At 43.4% G+C, this 16508-nt stretch overlaps 2 protein-coding genes across 4 annotated transcripts in view; both read right to left on the bottom strand.

Annotated features, from left to right (window-relative positions):
- LOC118365163 (synaptogyrin-1-like) overlaps positions 1-9533 on the bottom strand; it is a 28029-nt gene extending 18496 nt beyond the window's left edge. The window contains exon 1 of one of the 2 annotated variants that reach the window (XM_035747132.2): positions 8976-9533. In XM_035747132.2, coding sequence (XP_035603025.1) covers positions 8976-9089 — 114 coding nt within the window. In that variant the 5' untranslated portion in view covers positions 9090-9533. The remainder of the gene's footprint in view (positions 1-8975) is intronic. The other variant, XM_035747133.2, reaches the window with a different exon arrangement.
- A 582-nt stretch (positions 9534-10115) lies between these two features.
- Positions 10116-16508, bottom strand: part of LOC118365164 (protein FAM171A2-like) — an 84767-nt gene continuing 78374 nt past the window's right edge. For both annotated transcript variants that reach the window (XM_035747135.2, XM_035747134.2), the window contains exons 7-8: positions 15407-15533; positions 10116-15012 (exon numbers count right to left, since the gene is read on the bottom strand). In XM_035747135.2, the coding sequence (XP_035603028.1) occupies positions 13353-15012; positions 15407-15533 (1787 nt within the window). In that variant the 3' untranslated portion in view covers positions 10116-13352. The remainder of the gene's footprint in view (positions 15013-15406; positions 15534-16508) is intronic.

A 16508-nucleotide genomic window follows, 5' to 3' on the forward strand; every position in this document is an offset into this window, starting at 1 on the left:
AAGACATACAAGACATTTACATTTAAGTCATTTAGCAGACGCTCTTATCCAGAGCGACTTACAAATTGGTGCATTCACCTTATGACATCCAGTGGAACAGCCACTTTACAATAGTGCATCTAAATCTTTTAGGGGGGGGTGTGAGAAGGATTACTTTATCCTAGGTATTCCTTACAAAGGTGGGGTTTCAGGTGTCTCCGGAAGGTGGTGATTGACTCCGCTGTCCTGGCGTCGTGAGGGAGTTTGTTCCACCATTGGGGAGCCAGAGCAGCGAACAGTTTTGACTGGGCTGAGCGGGAACTGTACTTCCTCAGTGGTAGGGAGGCGAGCAGGCCAGGGGTGGATGAACGCAGTGCCCTTGTTTGGGTGTAGGGCCTGATCAGAGCCTGGAGGTACTGAGGTGCCGTTCCCCTCACAGCTCCGTAGGCAAGCACCATGGTCTTGTAGCGGATGCGAGCTTCAACTGGAAGCCAGTGGAGAGAGCGGAGGAGCGGGGTGACGTGAGAGAACTAGAACAAGACCACTGATAATCTCCCTCGATCTGGGGCGCCACGCAAGATTTCACCCCGTGGGGTCAAAATGATCACAAGAACGGTGAGCAAAAATCCCAGAACCACACGCGGGACCTATTGAATGACCTGCAGCGAGCTGGAACCAAAGTAACAAAGCCTACCATCAGTAACACACTACGCAGCCAGGGACTCAAATCCTGCAGTGCCAGACGTGTCCCCCTGCTTAAGCCAGTACATGTCCAGGCCCGTCTGAAGTTTGCTAGAGAGCATTTGGATGATCCAGAAGAAGATTGGATGAATGTCATACGGTCAGATCAAACCAAAATATAACTTTTTGGTAAAAACTAAACTCGTTATGTTTGGAGGACAAAGAATGCTGAGTTGCATCCAAAGAACAACATACCTACTGTGAAGCATGGGGATGGAAACATCATGCTTTGGGGCTGTTTTTCTGCAAAGGGACCAGGACGACTGATGCGTGTAAAGGAAAGAATGAATGGGGCCATGTATCGTGAGATTTTGAGTGAAAACCTCCTTCCATCAGCAAGGGCATTGAAGATGAAATGTGGCTGGGTCTTTCAGCATGACAATGATCCCATACACACCGCCCGGGCAACGAAGGAGTGGCTTCGTAAGAAGCATTTCAAGGTCCTGGAGTGGTCTAGCCAGTCTCCAGATCTCAACCCCATAGCAAATCTTTGGAGGGAGTTGAAAGTCCGTGTTGCACAGCAACAGCCCCAAAACATCCCTGCTCTAGAGGAGATCTGCATGGGCCAAAATACCAGCAACAGTGTGTGTAAACCTTGTGAAGACTTACAGAAAACATTTGACCTCTGTCATTGCCAACAAAGGGTATATAACAAAGTATTGAAATAAACTTTTGTTATTGACCAAATACTTATTTTACACCATATTTTTCAAATAAATTCATTAAAAATCCTACAATGTGATTTTCTGGATTTTTTTCTTCTCATTGTGTCTGTCATAGTTGAAGTGTACCTATGATGAAAATTACAGGCCTCTCATCTTTTTAAGTGGGAGAACTTGCACAATTGGTGGCTAACTAAATAGTTTTTTGCCCCACTGTATGTACATGTAGGTAGGGGTAAAGTTACTAGGCAACAGGATGGATGATAAACAGTAGCAGAACCCTATGTGGTGAAAGTGTGTGTGTGTGTAGTGTGTGTGTGTGTGTGTAAAATAGTTAGTGCAACAACAAAAAGGCCAATGCAGTCAACGCCATTTGATTAGCTATTTAGCAGTGTTGTTTTAGCAGTCTTATGGCTTGGGGGTAGAAGCTGTTCAGGGTCCTGTTGGGTCCAGACTTGGTGCACTGGTACTGCTTGCTGTGCGGCATAACCACAGTTTGTGGTTTGCAGCAGGACATACTGTAGCAAAACGTTTTGCAACAAAAAACTAAACACATCCAAACCCTGTCACCTTTTACATACCAAACAGACATTACGCCTTGGCTGGAGAACATTTCAAATAATGTTCTTATATCCCCAGCATCACTGCCAAACACCGGTGCAAAGTCTGACCGTGGAAATGCACTAATAGTGCTCCGGTTATAGTGACTCCGACATCTGAATGAACACGCCGCGCGCGTGTCTATTTGTTTTTTTTTATTGTGCCTCTGTGCCTAATTGGTCAATTAAAATCAGTAACATCATTGACAAAGTAGCAGACATTGCAGCCCTCCAGGACCGGAGACCCACCAAAAGGAAATACTTCTCCATTTCCAGGTGTCCATCTACTGTATTAGCTCAATAAAGCTTGTATTGATCTGGTGACTGAGGAGTTTCTCAATGGGACACCATCATGTATCATCATCCAACATCACTTGACAGATCCCAGTGACATCATTAACAGGAGTACTAGAGAAAAATAACCGTTATTCAGAGAATGCTCCATGGAATGAAGAAAAACAACTCATTCCACATTCCCTCATGACTCGCAAGCACATGACTATTCTATTTGCTCAGACAAAGGCTTCACACTGATAAGGCAGCAGATGATCGGACAAGGAAAAGAAAGCTGAACTAAAAGGGGGCTGATAGGATGTACTAAACTGTCATGTCACATGACCTATAATACCCCTCGTTACAAGGTCGCCATGATACAAAGACCCAGCCATTCTAAAGGCCGTCCCTGTCCACTTCCTCTGGTGAATAACATACTTGTGTCGTGAGCAAGCCTCCTCATGTGTCCTCATTCCATCCTCTCTCAGTCCCTTTCTCATGAGTGGGCTTGCCGGTGATATCTTTCCGGTGGTCTCTGACAGTCGTCATGCCAACGCAGCAGACCTCAATCAGCCAATCAGGATCTCGGTTGGGGAAGGGGGGTCCACCTCCCTTTCATCCTGAAGAGAAAGCTGTGGTCCAGCAAGTTAATACTAACCTATCATCATCATCATACAGAGGAATACAATGGCAGATTTTTAAATGGGAGGGGCTGAACTTACATTCCCCTTCTCGATTTTAAATGGCAGATTTCTCTCCACCAAGACAAATGTGTTGGTGTCCATCTTTGTTTTATTTAGCCTTACTACTCATGAAAGCAGGTTGTCTGATCACACAATTCTGGATCTTAGCTGAATGAGGAATAAAACCTCTCCATGATCATTGGAGTTCCTTCCCCAATCTGCTGCATTCCTTTATAGTGTTGTACACCTTTTCTCTAATTGTTATGCCAGACAGACAAGACAAGACCAGACCAGACGACCAGACCAGACCAGACCAGACAGACAGGACAGACGTGGGAAGTACACTGCTCCAAAAAATAAAGGGAACACTAAAATGACACATCCTAGAGCTGAATGAATGATTCTTATCAAATACTTTTTTCTTTACATAGTTGAATGTGCTGACAACAAAAATCACACAAAAATTATCAATGGAAATCAAATTGATCAACCCATGGAGGTCACCACAGTCTGTGGTGCAACGTGTCTTTGGTGGATGGCGCGAGACATGATGTTCCAGTGCTCAATTGGATTCAGGTCTGGGGAACGGGCGGGCCAGTCCATAGCATCAATGCCTTCATCTTGCAGGAACTGCTGACACACTCCAGTCACATGAGGTCTAGCATTGTCTTGCATCAGGAGGAACCCAGGGCCAACCGCACCAGCATATGGTCTCACAAGGGGTCTGAGGATCTCATCTCGGTACCTAATGGCAGTCAGGCTACCTCTGGCGAGCACGTGGAGGGCTGTGCGGCCCCCCAAAGAAATGCCACCCAACACCATGACTGACCCATCGCCAAACCGGTCATGCTGGAGGATGTTGCAGGCAGCAGAACGTTCTCCACGGTCTCCCCAGACTGTCACATGTGCTCAGTGTGAACCTGCTTTCATCTGTGAAGAGCACGATGAAAATAAAACCTAATATAACTCAAACGGAAAGCATTTGCATTTTTGCGCAGTCCAGGCAGTGCTGAGAGGGATAGTTTGGCCTGCTATTTGTTCTGGTTCTGGTTGGATGTCTTGGGGAACTGGGAGGTAATGGCCAATGGCAAATTTGCCAATCTTGGTGTTCTCAGGCAAATGCCAAACGTCCTGCACGGTGTTGGGCTGTAAAGCACAACCCCCACCTGTGGACGTCGGGCCCTCATACCACCCTCATGCAGTCTGTTTCTGACCGTTTGAGCAGACACATGCACATTTGTGGCCTGCTGGAGGTCATTTTGCAGGGCTCTGGCAGTGCTCCTCCTGCTCCTCCTTGCACAAAGGTAGCGGTCCTGCTGCTGGGTTGTTGCCCTACTACGGCCTCCTCCATGTCTCCTGATGTAAATGTACTGGCCTGTCTCCTGGTAGCGCCTCCATGCTCTGGACACTACGCTGACAGACACAGCAAACCTTCTTGCCACAGCTCGCATTGATGTCCCATCCTGGATGAGCTGCACTACCTGAGCCACTTGTGTGGGTTGTAGACTCCGTCTCATGCTACCACTAGAGTGAAAGCACCGTCAGCATTCGAAAGTGACCAAAACATCAGCCAGGAAGCATAGGAACTGAGAAGTGTTCTGTGGTTATCACCTGCAGAACCACTCCTTTATTGGGGGGGGGAGGGGGGTCTTGCTAATTGCCTATAATTTCCACCTGTTGTCTATTCCATTTGCACAACAGCATGTGAAATGTATTGTCAATCAGTGTTGCTTCCTAAGTGGACAGTTTGATTTCACAGAAGTGTGATTGACTTGGAGTTACATTGTGTTGTTTAAGTGTTCTCTTTACTTTTTTGAGCAGTGCATTTGTTACATGTATTTGAAATATGTTTTAAATGACTTGAGTATTTTGTCATTTGTATTGCACTGGGCTAGACTACACTCCAATGTATTTGTAACAAGATAGTTTCGAGAGTTATCATTTTGTATTTTCAAAGTACTCTTCTATACCATTTTTTACATTTATTTTTAAAATAGTGGTTCAACATTTTGTGGGCCCCTTTCACCCTGCATTGGTATCAGAAGTCTGATAGAACTATGGTGTGATAAGAGTGTATGCTAAATGAACTAAATATAAAATGTACATGTAAAAATTAACAATTGCAAAGCATGCTGACTATTATTCTAATGAGCCCCCCCGCCAAAAGGCTAATAATAATAATAATAATAATACCCAGTGTGCTCTGCAGTTAATTTAGGTAGGTTCATTTTCACAAGTAAATTTAGGTAATTTTGCAGACACTTATCCAGAGTGACTTAGGTCGCTACATTCAACTAATCTAGATTAACAACATATCACAGTCATAGCAAGTAAATGTTTCTATAAACATTACTGGGAATGTAGTTGCTGTTGGGGCTGCCTACTTGCAAATGTATTTCTGTATTTAAAAATAAATCAAATACATGCATTTTTATTAAATACATTTCAAACTCCAAGCATTTTGTAGTTTATTTTGATACATTGATCTTTATGGTATTTTGTACCCCCCATCCCTGCACTCACACATACACACACTCTTGAGAGATGCTGTGTTTTAGGCTTGGCTATTGATTACTACAGCTATTAGGCCTATTTGGAAACATCGATTCACTATGCATGATGCAGGTCTCAGATCTAAATGAAACACCAGAATAAGAGCAAATCAATTATTTTTGTCTTTCTGTTTATTTTAGATACAAAACAATAGCCTTCATGTCCAATTACATCTGTTCGCAACAATAATGGCCTGAGAACCTGCACACGTGTAGCCTACAGCAGACAGGAATCTTTGGCTCCAGTAATTGAACCTTGCTGTCCGCAGGCACTGACGAGGCGCCAGGCTCGTGCCGCCACTGTATCCGAGGTTGTAATATACAGCCTCCAAAGCCTTGTCCTTACTAACACTTTAAATCCTAAACTTGCTGGTCATTGTCTGTGTAAATACTAGCCTACAAAGGTCCTGTCACTACTAATTGTGCACAAAGAGTTCAATAATAACAATAACGTTAAAGGGATACTTCTGGATTTTGGCAATGAGGCCCTTTATCTAGTCAGATGAACTTGTGAATACCATTTTTATGTCTCTGTGTCCAGTATGAAAGAAGTTAGAGGTAGTTATGCGAGCCAATGCTAACTCGAGTTACCCATATACTTCCAGTCATTGCGCTATCTACTAGCATGCTCATTGCTAAAATCCCCAAATATCCCTTTAACGAGAGGAAATCAAGCTCTGGTTAACACATTGATTTGTGGCGGACTGAAAATCCTTCCATGCTTGATTATTGAGTGCTGAGATGGTTCCAAAATAGCCTGTCTGCATTTACACAGACAAAATCTTTTGCCAAGTAATGGTCTTTTGACCAATCAGATCAGATTTTTATCAGAATTGAAACTGCCTGTGCAGGCTGGTCTCAGACTAGATGTAACATGGTAAACAAAAATATGTCCCGCTCAGAATTCCTGGTGGTATTGCTGGCCCGTCAATCCCCCCTTGTGTGACTGAACATATTAATAATAATTCCTTTCTCCTGGCTGCCAATAACCCCCCCCGACTGCTGTAGGATTGTGTCTTTGGCTGCTGGACAACAGAATGTTGAAAACATGAAAGAAATACTGGTATCAATGGGCAATGAGGAAGTGTTTATAAAATAATCCCCTTAACATTCCTATGGTTGGAAGTGGGGATGCGCGATATATCGGTGAAGATAATTGGCCGACGTTAGCTAAAAATGCCAACATCTACATCGGCCCGATGTCTAGTTTAACGCCGATGAGCAAAACCGATGTCAAAGCTGACGTGCATACCTATATAACTTAGGTACATGACGTAATGACGCCACATAAAATGTTGCGCTTACACAGCATTCCTAACCTAGACAACAATGTCAGCTATGTGGATCGAGGAGTCAACAACTCGAGCAGTCATTTGAAAGAGTCATAACATTTCAGGGAGACAACTCAAAAGGCGAAATCCATTAATGCCAAGATAATGGAATTCATTGCCATTGACAATCAACCGTTCTCTGTCGTGGGTGAAGTCATATTTCATGCTAATGAATGTTGTGATTCTCATACCGCTGCTGCATTTGAGAACATGTTTGAAACTTTGGAACCATGAACACACTAGCTGGCTCCATTCAAACAACTGACTCGAGAAATAAGCTCATCAACCGAGTCTGCAGCAGACGTGATACCCTCTGTCATGGCATTGAAACACCTGCTTAACAGGCATTTTCTCTTTACTGTGTCGCCACCATGCTCGATGCTATGTACAAGGACCGCTACTTCGATGCAGACAAGAAACAGGGTTTACGTGAAATGTTATATACATAGCTGGACAAGATGGAAATGGACACAGTGACAGTGCGCACAGAGGAAGAGAGGCCACGGACAGACAGAGCTGAAACTTCACTGCTTGACATGTATGATGAAATCCTGGTTGAGAATGAAACGACTGAACAAATGAACAACGAAACAGCACAGCAAGTCAGTGAAAGAAATAGGTTTTGATTATGTGTTACAGCCTGGATTCAAACCAGGGACTGTAGTGACGCCTCTTGTACAGAGATGCAGAGCCTTATACCGCTGCGTCCATGTGTGTGTACTAACTATTTAACTGTACTACAATCCTTAAAAGGCCGCAAAAAACTTTAACATCTGGTATCAGTATCGATTTTTTGGGGGGTCAAGGAAAATATTGGATATCAGTATCGGCCAAAAATGTCATATCGGTGCATCACTAGTTGGAAGAGGGTAAGATATTCCACATAAAATAAAAACATCCAGGTTTTAAACAGTTACGTTTATGATGAAATAGTTTCAAAATGTTGACTGCCTCCATTCAGATTGCAAGGTGGGTGATGCTGCGGTGCGCAACAGGCATTGGCCTTCCTCTTCTATCTAAACTTACAGTGCATCTAGTATGACAAAAAGAAAGCATTTTCACGTAAATATAAATGATCTGACCTGCATTATATTTGGCCTAGACTTTAGACGTTAATATAAATTATCCGACAGACACTTGTTTTGCTACTTTGCAACTACTTAGCGTGTTAGCTAACCCTTCCCCTAACCTTATAACATAACTTCCATCCTTAACTTTAGCCACCTTAACTTTAGCCACCTATCTAACAAGCTAATGTTATTGCAATTCGTAAAATATCGTGAATTGTCATTCATAACATATCATACGAAATAGATGGACATCCACAAATTAATAAATACTATACAATTTTGGTTAAATATGTTACGTCTACCCCGGATTCCACGTTGGCCTGTGTAAACACAGCCTGTTAAAAGGGGCAATCTGCAGTTACTACATCCATTTCTGGACAAACAAATGATTGATATGTACCTATTGTTCTTGAAGAATATAATTTATAAATGCCTCATGAGCGTAACTAAACTGTCAAAATATAAGCTTTTCTTACTCCAATGTTTGTAAACAAAACAAATGTAAACAAACACTATACAGCCTCAAAAAAAAAAAAATGGTTCAAACTATAATTGTGATATCATGGATGGTCAGTCGTTGCATCCATAGCTCGGTCTATGAACATGATTGGTTACATTACTCCAGCCCCATTCCTCAGCTTTTTAGCGATACAGTGGCTGGGTGTGTGGCTTTGTTATTGTTTCAACTACTGATTGCTACTTTAACTGACATTTAGTAGTCTATAAAATAGGGGTCTTTAATTCAGTGGTAGCCATAACATTTTAATTGAACACATATGGTTTTCAAGCAAGGTAGCAGTAGTCAGTAGTGAAATATTATGATAGTCTGAAAACAATCATATTTATTCTGTGCGTCCCATTAACGTCCTTCCACTCAAATGTGTGCGTAAACAGGGTATATAGTTTAGCCTATGGGGTTAACAGATTGCCTCCTAATCAATCGGTTTGCTTTTAAATCCAACACATTGCTCGACTGTGTGTAGATATTTTGCTGTACACACACACAAACCACCCGTGTCATCCACTCTTGAATTGTTAAAACGACGTGCTCAAATAAACGACACAAAACATGACCACTCACTCACCCAGCACACAAGCCGAAGGATCGTTTGAGGCTGTTGAAAGAACGTCAATGGGTCGAAGGCTCCTCCAGCCTTCCCCGCACCGTATGCTTGCATCCCTTGCATCACCCCCTCCATCTTCAGCTGCGGCTGGTGGTGATTTCCCCGTCTCCGAATTCAGTACCCAGTCTAAGACGTTAAATTACGTGGGTTTGTGCGCTCGTTCAGTGTACTGACCTTGGTATTATTATAACGCTGCCCGTTGTAACGGGATTGACTCGGTTTTAATTTATCCTAGTCTCTGCTCTGCCCTTTTGCCAATCCAAAACCTTCCGAACGTGGCTGCTTTCTGTGGTTTTGAAGCTAATTTGAAGGTAATTTATTTCCCTCAACAGCCCCTTCTAGGTTCCCTTTCTCATCTAAAGGGTTGAGAGAAAGAAGCCGAGCAGACACGCATTCTTGTGAGTAGCGAGTGCGCGCATACGGCACAGGCAAGTTTTTGACGCGCACTCACTCTCGACAATCACAGCAAGCGCCTTGCCATTTTATTTTTACTGAGTCGCGCTCCTAACATACAACATGATCTTATTCAATAACGGGGAAATAAACCTATCACTATTTAAAAAATAAGCCTACACGCTAGGACTTGAAGTGGGGAGAAACAAGCCCACTCACTACAGGCTCAGATATTTATTATATGCATGGGTGATCAGCGATCTCTTCCTGATTTACAAATTGGATCAACTGCTTTGCTCAATCTGTTCGTCTCCCCAGTCTACGGTGTCGGAGAGGACCATGCCACCTGGCGGATAACTATTGGCAGTGGGTTTCACGAGGCAAAACATTGTTCATGACTATGTATTGTGTTGTGTTTAAATCTAGAATGTATCGTTCAAGTAATTTACTGACTCGTGTTTTTTAGTCCAGGGCATAAAGAGCCACCCAGAGACATATCCCATGAAAATGAGCGAAGCCTGCAAATCCCGAGGTATAATTATATTTAATGAGAAATGATGACATTACCACGAAAAAATAGACTTATAAGCCTATTGCTTTTTGTTCTTCAGAGCCAACTGAATGACATTAGGACAATAAATAAAGAGAACAACTATTGTAAGTGAGCTGCTGATGCCAACAACACAGTACAAATTCCAAGCATGCAGATTACTTGTTAAATTCTTTAATTATTGGATTGTATATTAACATCATTAATAACAAGCAATAAAAGTTAGCAAAGATTTGCCATGGCGTCAGTTTACCATAACAGCACATCATCCCTCTGTTTGTTGCCTTGGAAACAACAACTGCCCTTGTATAAGCACTCAAACAGTAGGCCTATAGGAATTATGACTAGCCAGGCATTTACATATATAAAAAGAACGGTGTAAAAAAAAGTCAACAAAAGAACCTTGCTCAGGTCATATTTATTCAGAACACAACACGCCCCGTTTACACCGTTTAACTTCCACTGACCTGTGTTTCCAGCACTGACACCATTGTGTGGTAGGCTGTGATTTGTCAGAATTCACAGATGCTGCACTTGCTAATATGGGGAGTTACATCAGTGGCTTGCCCTGCACTGACAGAGGTGGAGAGACTTAACACCTTCAAGGTTCTGACTGTCTTGTTTATAGACATCAAACACCAGTATTATCCTTGACCTCAGAACAATTTCTGATGACAAAAAAAAAAAACGCTCATTGAATTGAACACACCACATAGACCACACAATTCAGTAGTGCCTCGTAGGGCCAATAGAACTATTAGTGTTCTTGTGCCAACCTCATCCCTTAAATGACAGGACGTTAACTCCATCCCCCCCAAAATAAACATAAAATCTCTGAAATAGTCTAAGGGGATTCCATATCAGAGCTGAGCTGGTTTATTCACAGAGACAGGTGGCTCAATTCTGCAAACTTAAGCATCAAACCATTTTGAAGGTGAGGGAAGCAAAACAAAACAAAACAGCACAAATGCTTATATGAGAGGAGGAACATGCATGTTTGTTGGGATCCTGAGTCTCACACCACAGGGAAACCACGTCACATAATAGTATCAACTCGGTAAATCAAAACATGGCAAGTAAATCAAGCCTTAAAAAGAGACTTTCAAGGATCATTCACATACATTTGAATGGAGAAAGGGGAGAGAGAGAGAGTGAGAGAGAGAGCAGTTACAGTGTTGTTATCAATTAAAACATATAGTGCCTTGTATTCGGCCCCCTTGAACTTTGCGACCTTTTGCCACATTTCAGGCTTCAAACATAAAGATATAAAACTGTATTTTTTTGTGAAGAATCAACAACAAGTGGGACACAATCATGAAGTGGAACGACATTTATTGGATATTTCAAACTTTTTTAACAAATCAAAAACTGAAAAATTGGGCGTGCAAAATTATTCAGCCCCTTTACTTTCAGTAAAAATACAGATTTATGTCTTGATGTTTGAAGCCTGAAATGTGGCAAAAGGTCGCAAAGTTCAAGGGGGCCGAATACTTTCGCAAGGCACTGTATGTGGGTTTACAACATGGATTGTGACAATACAGGTTTGAAATCAAGAGGACCATTGCTGTGCATCTTAGGCAAGGTCCTAAACCTGATTTGCTTTATGCCGTGCTGTATATTAGTCCACAAGGCAACGTGATAGAACTTCAACTGGACTTGAACCTGATTAGCGAGTGCTTGGCTTGATTGCCTTCAAATGACCCCTGATCATGAAGGCTGAGTGCTGTTTGTTTAAATCAAAGTCGATTAGCTAACGATAACTTGACATTGTGTATGATTCAATATCATAACCTGAAAATAATGAGCAAAACTTGTTACAGAGTATGTGTTAAACCCCCTGTTTAGCCAGTACAATGGTTGTTACTACTGGGTTTGAATCCAAGCCATTATTTTCTTATGCTAAATTGAAGGCACTTAAAAGACTAATTGCTTGCTGTGATTTGTTGGACATTAACATTTTTAGGTCTGAGAAAACCTGGATGGATTCCTGTCTTATTGATCTGAAGGCTAATAATTAGATGTTTTGAGAAGATGCGCCAGTGGAGATGACTGGCAATCCAATATAGCACAGTTTCTGGGAACATTAGGTCATTGTGATTTCCACTCAGTCAACTCAGTGTCTTTTCCTTTCACAACATCTTTTAAGTTTGCAATAATACCCAATTATTCGTTTTTTTAAAGCTTTTTACATGTCTGTATCATCCAATCCATGTCTGACTATAAATTGATATTGCAACAAAAGGTACAGACTTGTAATGCTAAGCTAACAACAATGTTCTGGCAAACGTTTCTGTGATACTCGTAACTTGTTTCCAGCTACGCTGCATAATGAACATTTCAAATCATTTTGTCAGGTAACTGCTTCCATTGGTGTTAATGTTGCAAGTCAGCAGGTTAGCAAAGCAAGAAAAAAACATGACTGTAACATATTCTGTCAGTAAGGAAAATGACAACCAAAACGGTTGGCATTATTCTCCAGGCTTCAGTGATAGTAACGTGGAGGTGGTTTTCTGCCATTATCTCCAAGGAAGTTTTACAGTACAAAATGAAACAACAACATCATTGTAAACCCTGGGTTTTAGGACTTACTTATTAGGATTTCACAATCAAAACAGCAACCTTTTTTCCAATGTATAATACATCGATCTGTCTCCTCAATGACATTAAGTACTACTCAGTCATAAAAAGAAGGCCATCTGATCTGTAAAAAAAAACAAGAGTAAAGAGTGAAAGAAAAATACTAATTAATTCCACTATGTCCATCAGTTCTGGCCAGACGGTCTTGATTTTCCACAGGAATCAAATGTTTCTGTTTGGCCAGCTGACGTCTCCCAAAAGGTCTGTAAAAATTATTTGAGGTTAATGCTAAGGTAACAGGAAAATCTGATAGGTAACGTTTCCAAGGAATTCTACTAACAGCACAGTGGAGAAAAACATGGTTGAGCATTTCTCAAGAATCTCAGAATACCAACCAGTCAGAGGAACTCTCCCACACGTTCCTGTGGGCAAACAAACACCATCCACATGCTTAGGGATCATGATTTTGGAAATAAATACATCCACAGCCGTGTGAAACTTCTAGAAATACGGATATAGCTACTGGTCTCAGTGACATTTTTAGAGATGCAGATATAACTACTGAGCTCAGTGATGACTACAAGCAAAAGTGGGACTACAAAACACCTGGTCCTTTCACAATTCATGTGACAATTGTGTTTGTTTGATTTCCTTTCTCACTTCATAATCTCTTTCGCACACGTCTTTCTCTTTGTACTCCAAGACAGACCTCTCACATTATCTGCTCATCTTTCTTCTTCCTGGCGTTCGTTGACACAGTGGTTCTTCTCCCCCTGTTCTCTTGTAGCTCAATGTTCCCTGAGAGCCCTAGGTCTACCTTACTTCCATACCATGAGGGGTCTCTCCTCGCGCTTCTGCCAGGGACTCTTCTTGTTCCCCTCCTCGTCTTTATCATCGGCATCCTCCCCATCCTCGGGGCTGGTGGCTGAGTCCCTGCGTGTCACCTCGCTGGTGGAGGTAGTGGTGGTACTGCTCCGGGCGCTGTTATCCCGGCTGCGGCCCTTCCGGGGGAACGTGCCACCGCGGGGGGTCGTCTCTGGGGCCTCGTCCAGCAGAGGTGCCAGAGAATTGTCCTCTGGAGAGTACATGGCAGTGTGGCTCTCGCTGCTGCTGCTGGGGGGGTCTGTGGTGTCGATGCAAGGGAGTTTAGTATAGGTCTTCCCTGCGTGACCCTTCCTCTCAGCCGCCGCTGCAGCCTCTTTTGCTTCCTTGGCCTTCCTCTCCTCCTTTCCCTTCCGCTGCTTTATGTTGGCTTCACGAGCGACGTCTACCCTGTTGTCATGATGACTCCCCGTGGCTCCTCCACCTCCCCCTCCTCCAGGGATGCTGAGAGATTCTCCCCCCAGCTCGATGTAGGAGTGACGAACCAGGGAATTGGAGCGACCATCCAGGGAGACGAACCAGGCCCGGGGATGCGGCTTCACCCCCAGCTCAAGAAGCTTCTTCTCCGTCAGCGCCTGCAGCTCTCCGTTCATCTGAGATATGGTGTTGTCATTGAACAGGACCGGGATGCGGACTGGAGCCGCGTTAGGGTCTGAGGCCCAGTTAGAGTGTCCCTCTGAGTCCTTCCTCTGCTGGCCTGGTTCTTCCCCATCCTCATCCTCCTGTTGATGATTCTGTTGTTGCTGGTTCTGTTGTTTCTGCTGCTGGTTCTGGTGTACCTGTCCCTGCTGCCTGGGAAGGGTCATGCTAACCTGTATTCCCTCCATGTCATGCTGCATCTGTTGCTGCCTCTCCAGGGCCTGCTCCACAGCCGACAGGTCCGACGACAGGCGCATGTAGTGGGCCGGGATGACCAGCGTGGGCACCACACTCCGGTACATGCTCTCCTTCATCTGATCCATGGAGTGGCAGAAAATGAGCTGGCCGGGCTGGGTGTTTAGAGAGTTGGGCCTGGCTAGGAGGTCCCCGGTCTGGGATGCTGAGTACTCTGGGGGCAGGCCAGAGTACTCCTGGTAGTGCCCAGCGAAGGGAGGCAGTAAAGGTGGTGGAGATGGTGGATCTGAGGAGTAACCCTGGTTGTCGTTGGCGTTGTGATTTTGGTGGTTGTGGCGATGTCGAGGATCATGGGTATTATCCTCCGCTGAGCTGAAGTTGCGGGTGTCGTTGCGGAGCAGCTTCTGAGGATCCAAGTTGTTAGTGTTAGTAGAGCGTGTTGTCACCTTCATGGGAAAACTCTCACCACCGCCACACCTGGTGATATTGTCCGTGTTCACCTTGGAGTGTCGCCGGGCCTTTCCTGGGGGCGTGTGCCGGAAGAAATCCTCCCTGGAGCTGTGGAGATCCCGGGTGGAGGACAGGTCTGATTTGAGGGTGTCTGGGTCACCCCTGGTGGAGGAAGCTGTATCGATGTGGTCTGAGCTGATGAGGTTGAGGTGGGACATGGAGGTGCATTGATCTCTCTTGGAACCGTCCAGGCCGGAGGAGACATGCATCTTGCTGTGACGGTACTGTTGCCGCGGTTTCAGACATCTCCGCCTTAAACAAAACATAACAGAGAAGGGTAAAGGGAGAATGCAACCAAACACACATTTTAACACCCTGTAAGACAGGAAATTAAACAACAAATAGAGTCCTGGAGTATCCCGGATTGGTTATTTATTTTTTATTTTTTACCCAGCCCAGTAATAACACCACTGATTCACCTAAGCAAGTGCTTGACAGGGTTGGGGCCAATTCCATTTAAATACCAGTCAATTCAGAAAGTAGTTCCAAAATGTCCTTGTTGAAAAGCATGGAAGAGAATTGGCATTGGAATGACAATTCATTGAGTAGCTAGTTCAAAACTAACGCTGGGTTGGAACAAAAATGTGCTACACTGGGATTGACTACTCCAGGACTTGAGTTGAGACACGCTGAGCCTGATACCAACCTGCAGTAGTAGAGCAGCAGACAGAGCAGCACCAGCACCAGCAGAGCCATGGAGCCCAGGATGGTCAGGAGGAAGACGGTGTGGTAGGTGGTGATGTCTCGCAGGCCCGTGGGGTTTAAAGCTGAGCCTGCAACATAGGGGTACACTGTAAAACATTTCCTGTAATTTTTATAGTAAATTACTGGCAGCACATTAGCCTGTAGGTTACTGTAAATCTACAGTAAAATACAGGCTGCACACAAGCCAGTAAATTACTGTAGATTTCAAGGACCTTTACTGAAACACAAATTTACAAAATATTACTGTAACACCTGACTACAGCTACATGCTGTATTTCTCGAATTTACAGTGCATTACTGGAAGCATAGTAGTTAGCAAACTGTTGCACATTTACAGCGCAGGCTAGCGCCAACAAGTGAGTGCATTAACTAAATTTGATTAAAAAAAAACACATATCACAGTCATAGCAAGTAAAACGTTTCTGTAACTGTTACTGAGAATGTTGTTTGGTCTTCTATTTGTAACAAGATACCTTTTGATGTATCTTTGCCCACCTCTGGTTACTGCCAATATTACGTTACTGTAATATTCACAGTAATTTGCTACCAGATTCCTGTGAGTTACTGTAATATCAGTGCAACAGTACAATATTGTAAGAAAGTAAATGCTACTATAATCATAAAATTGGTATTTTACTGTAATTACATGGGATTGGTGCAAGCAGGTTGGCTGCTAGGTGTGTGTATATTACAGCATATTTATGAATATTTTGTATCACTTGCACTTCTTGAGGCGTAAACAAAGGCTTCCAAACGGGATTAAAGTATTGATGGGGATACTAAGCTTCTTGAAGTATTGAGGCTTTCCAGACAATTCTGTCAAAAACAGGTTCATTGTTCAAGGCTTTGATCAACACAGCGTACTAGTGGCACCTGCTGGTCCAAATGATTCAGAACAGCCAAATTATATAGACGACGTCTTCTACCAAAACCGGTGGTTGTTCGACAAAAGGAAGTTTCGGACGTCATTGATCACGTGCTTCTGATAAAGAGATACAGGCACACTGCTTAGAAGTAAACTGCTTAGTGATTTCGACGCACGT

This window comes from Oncorhynchus keta, chromosome 32 (genome assembly GCF_023373465.1).
Source record: "Oncorhynchus keta strain PuntledgeMale-10-30-2019 chromosome 32, Oket_V2, whole genome shotgun sequence".
Classification (NCBI taxonomy): domain Eukaryota; kingdom Metazoa; phylum Chordata; class Actinopteri; order Salmoniformes; family Salmonidae; genus Oncorhynchus; species Oncorhynchus keta.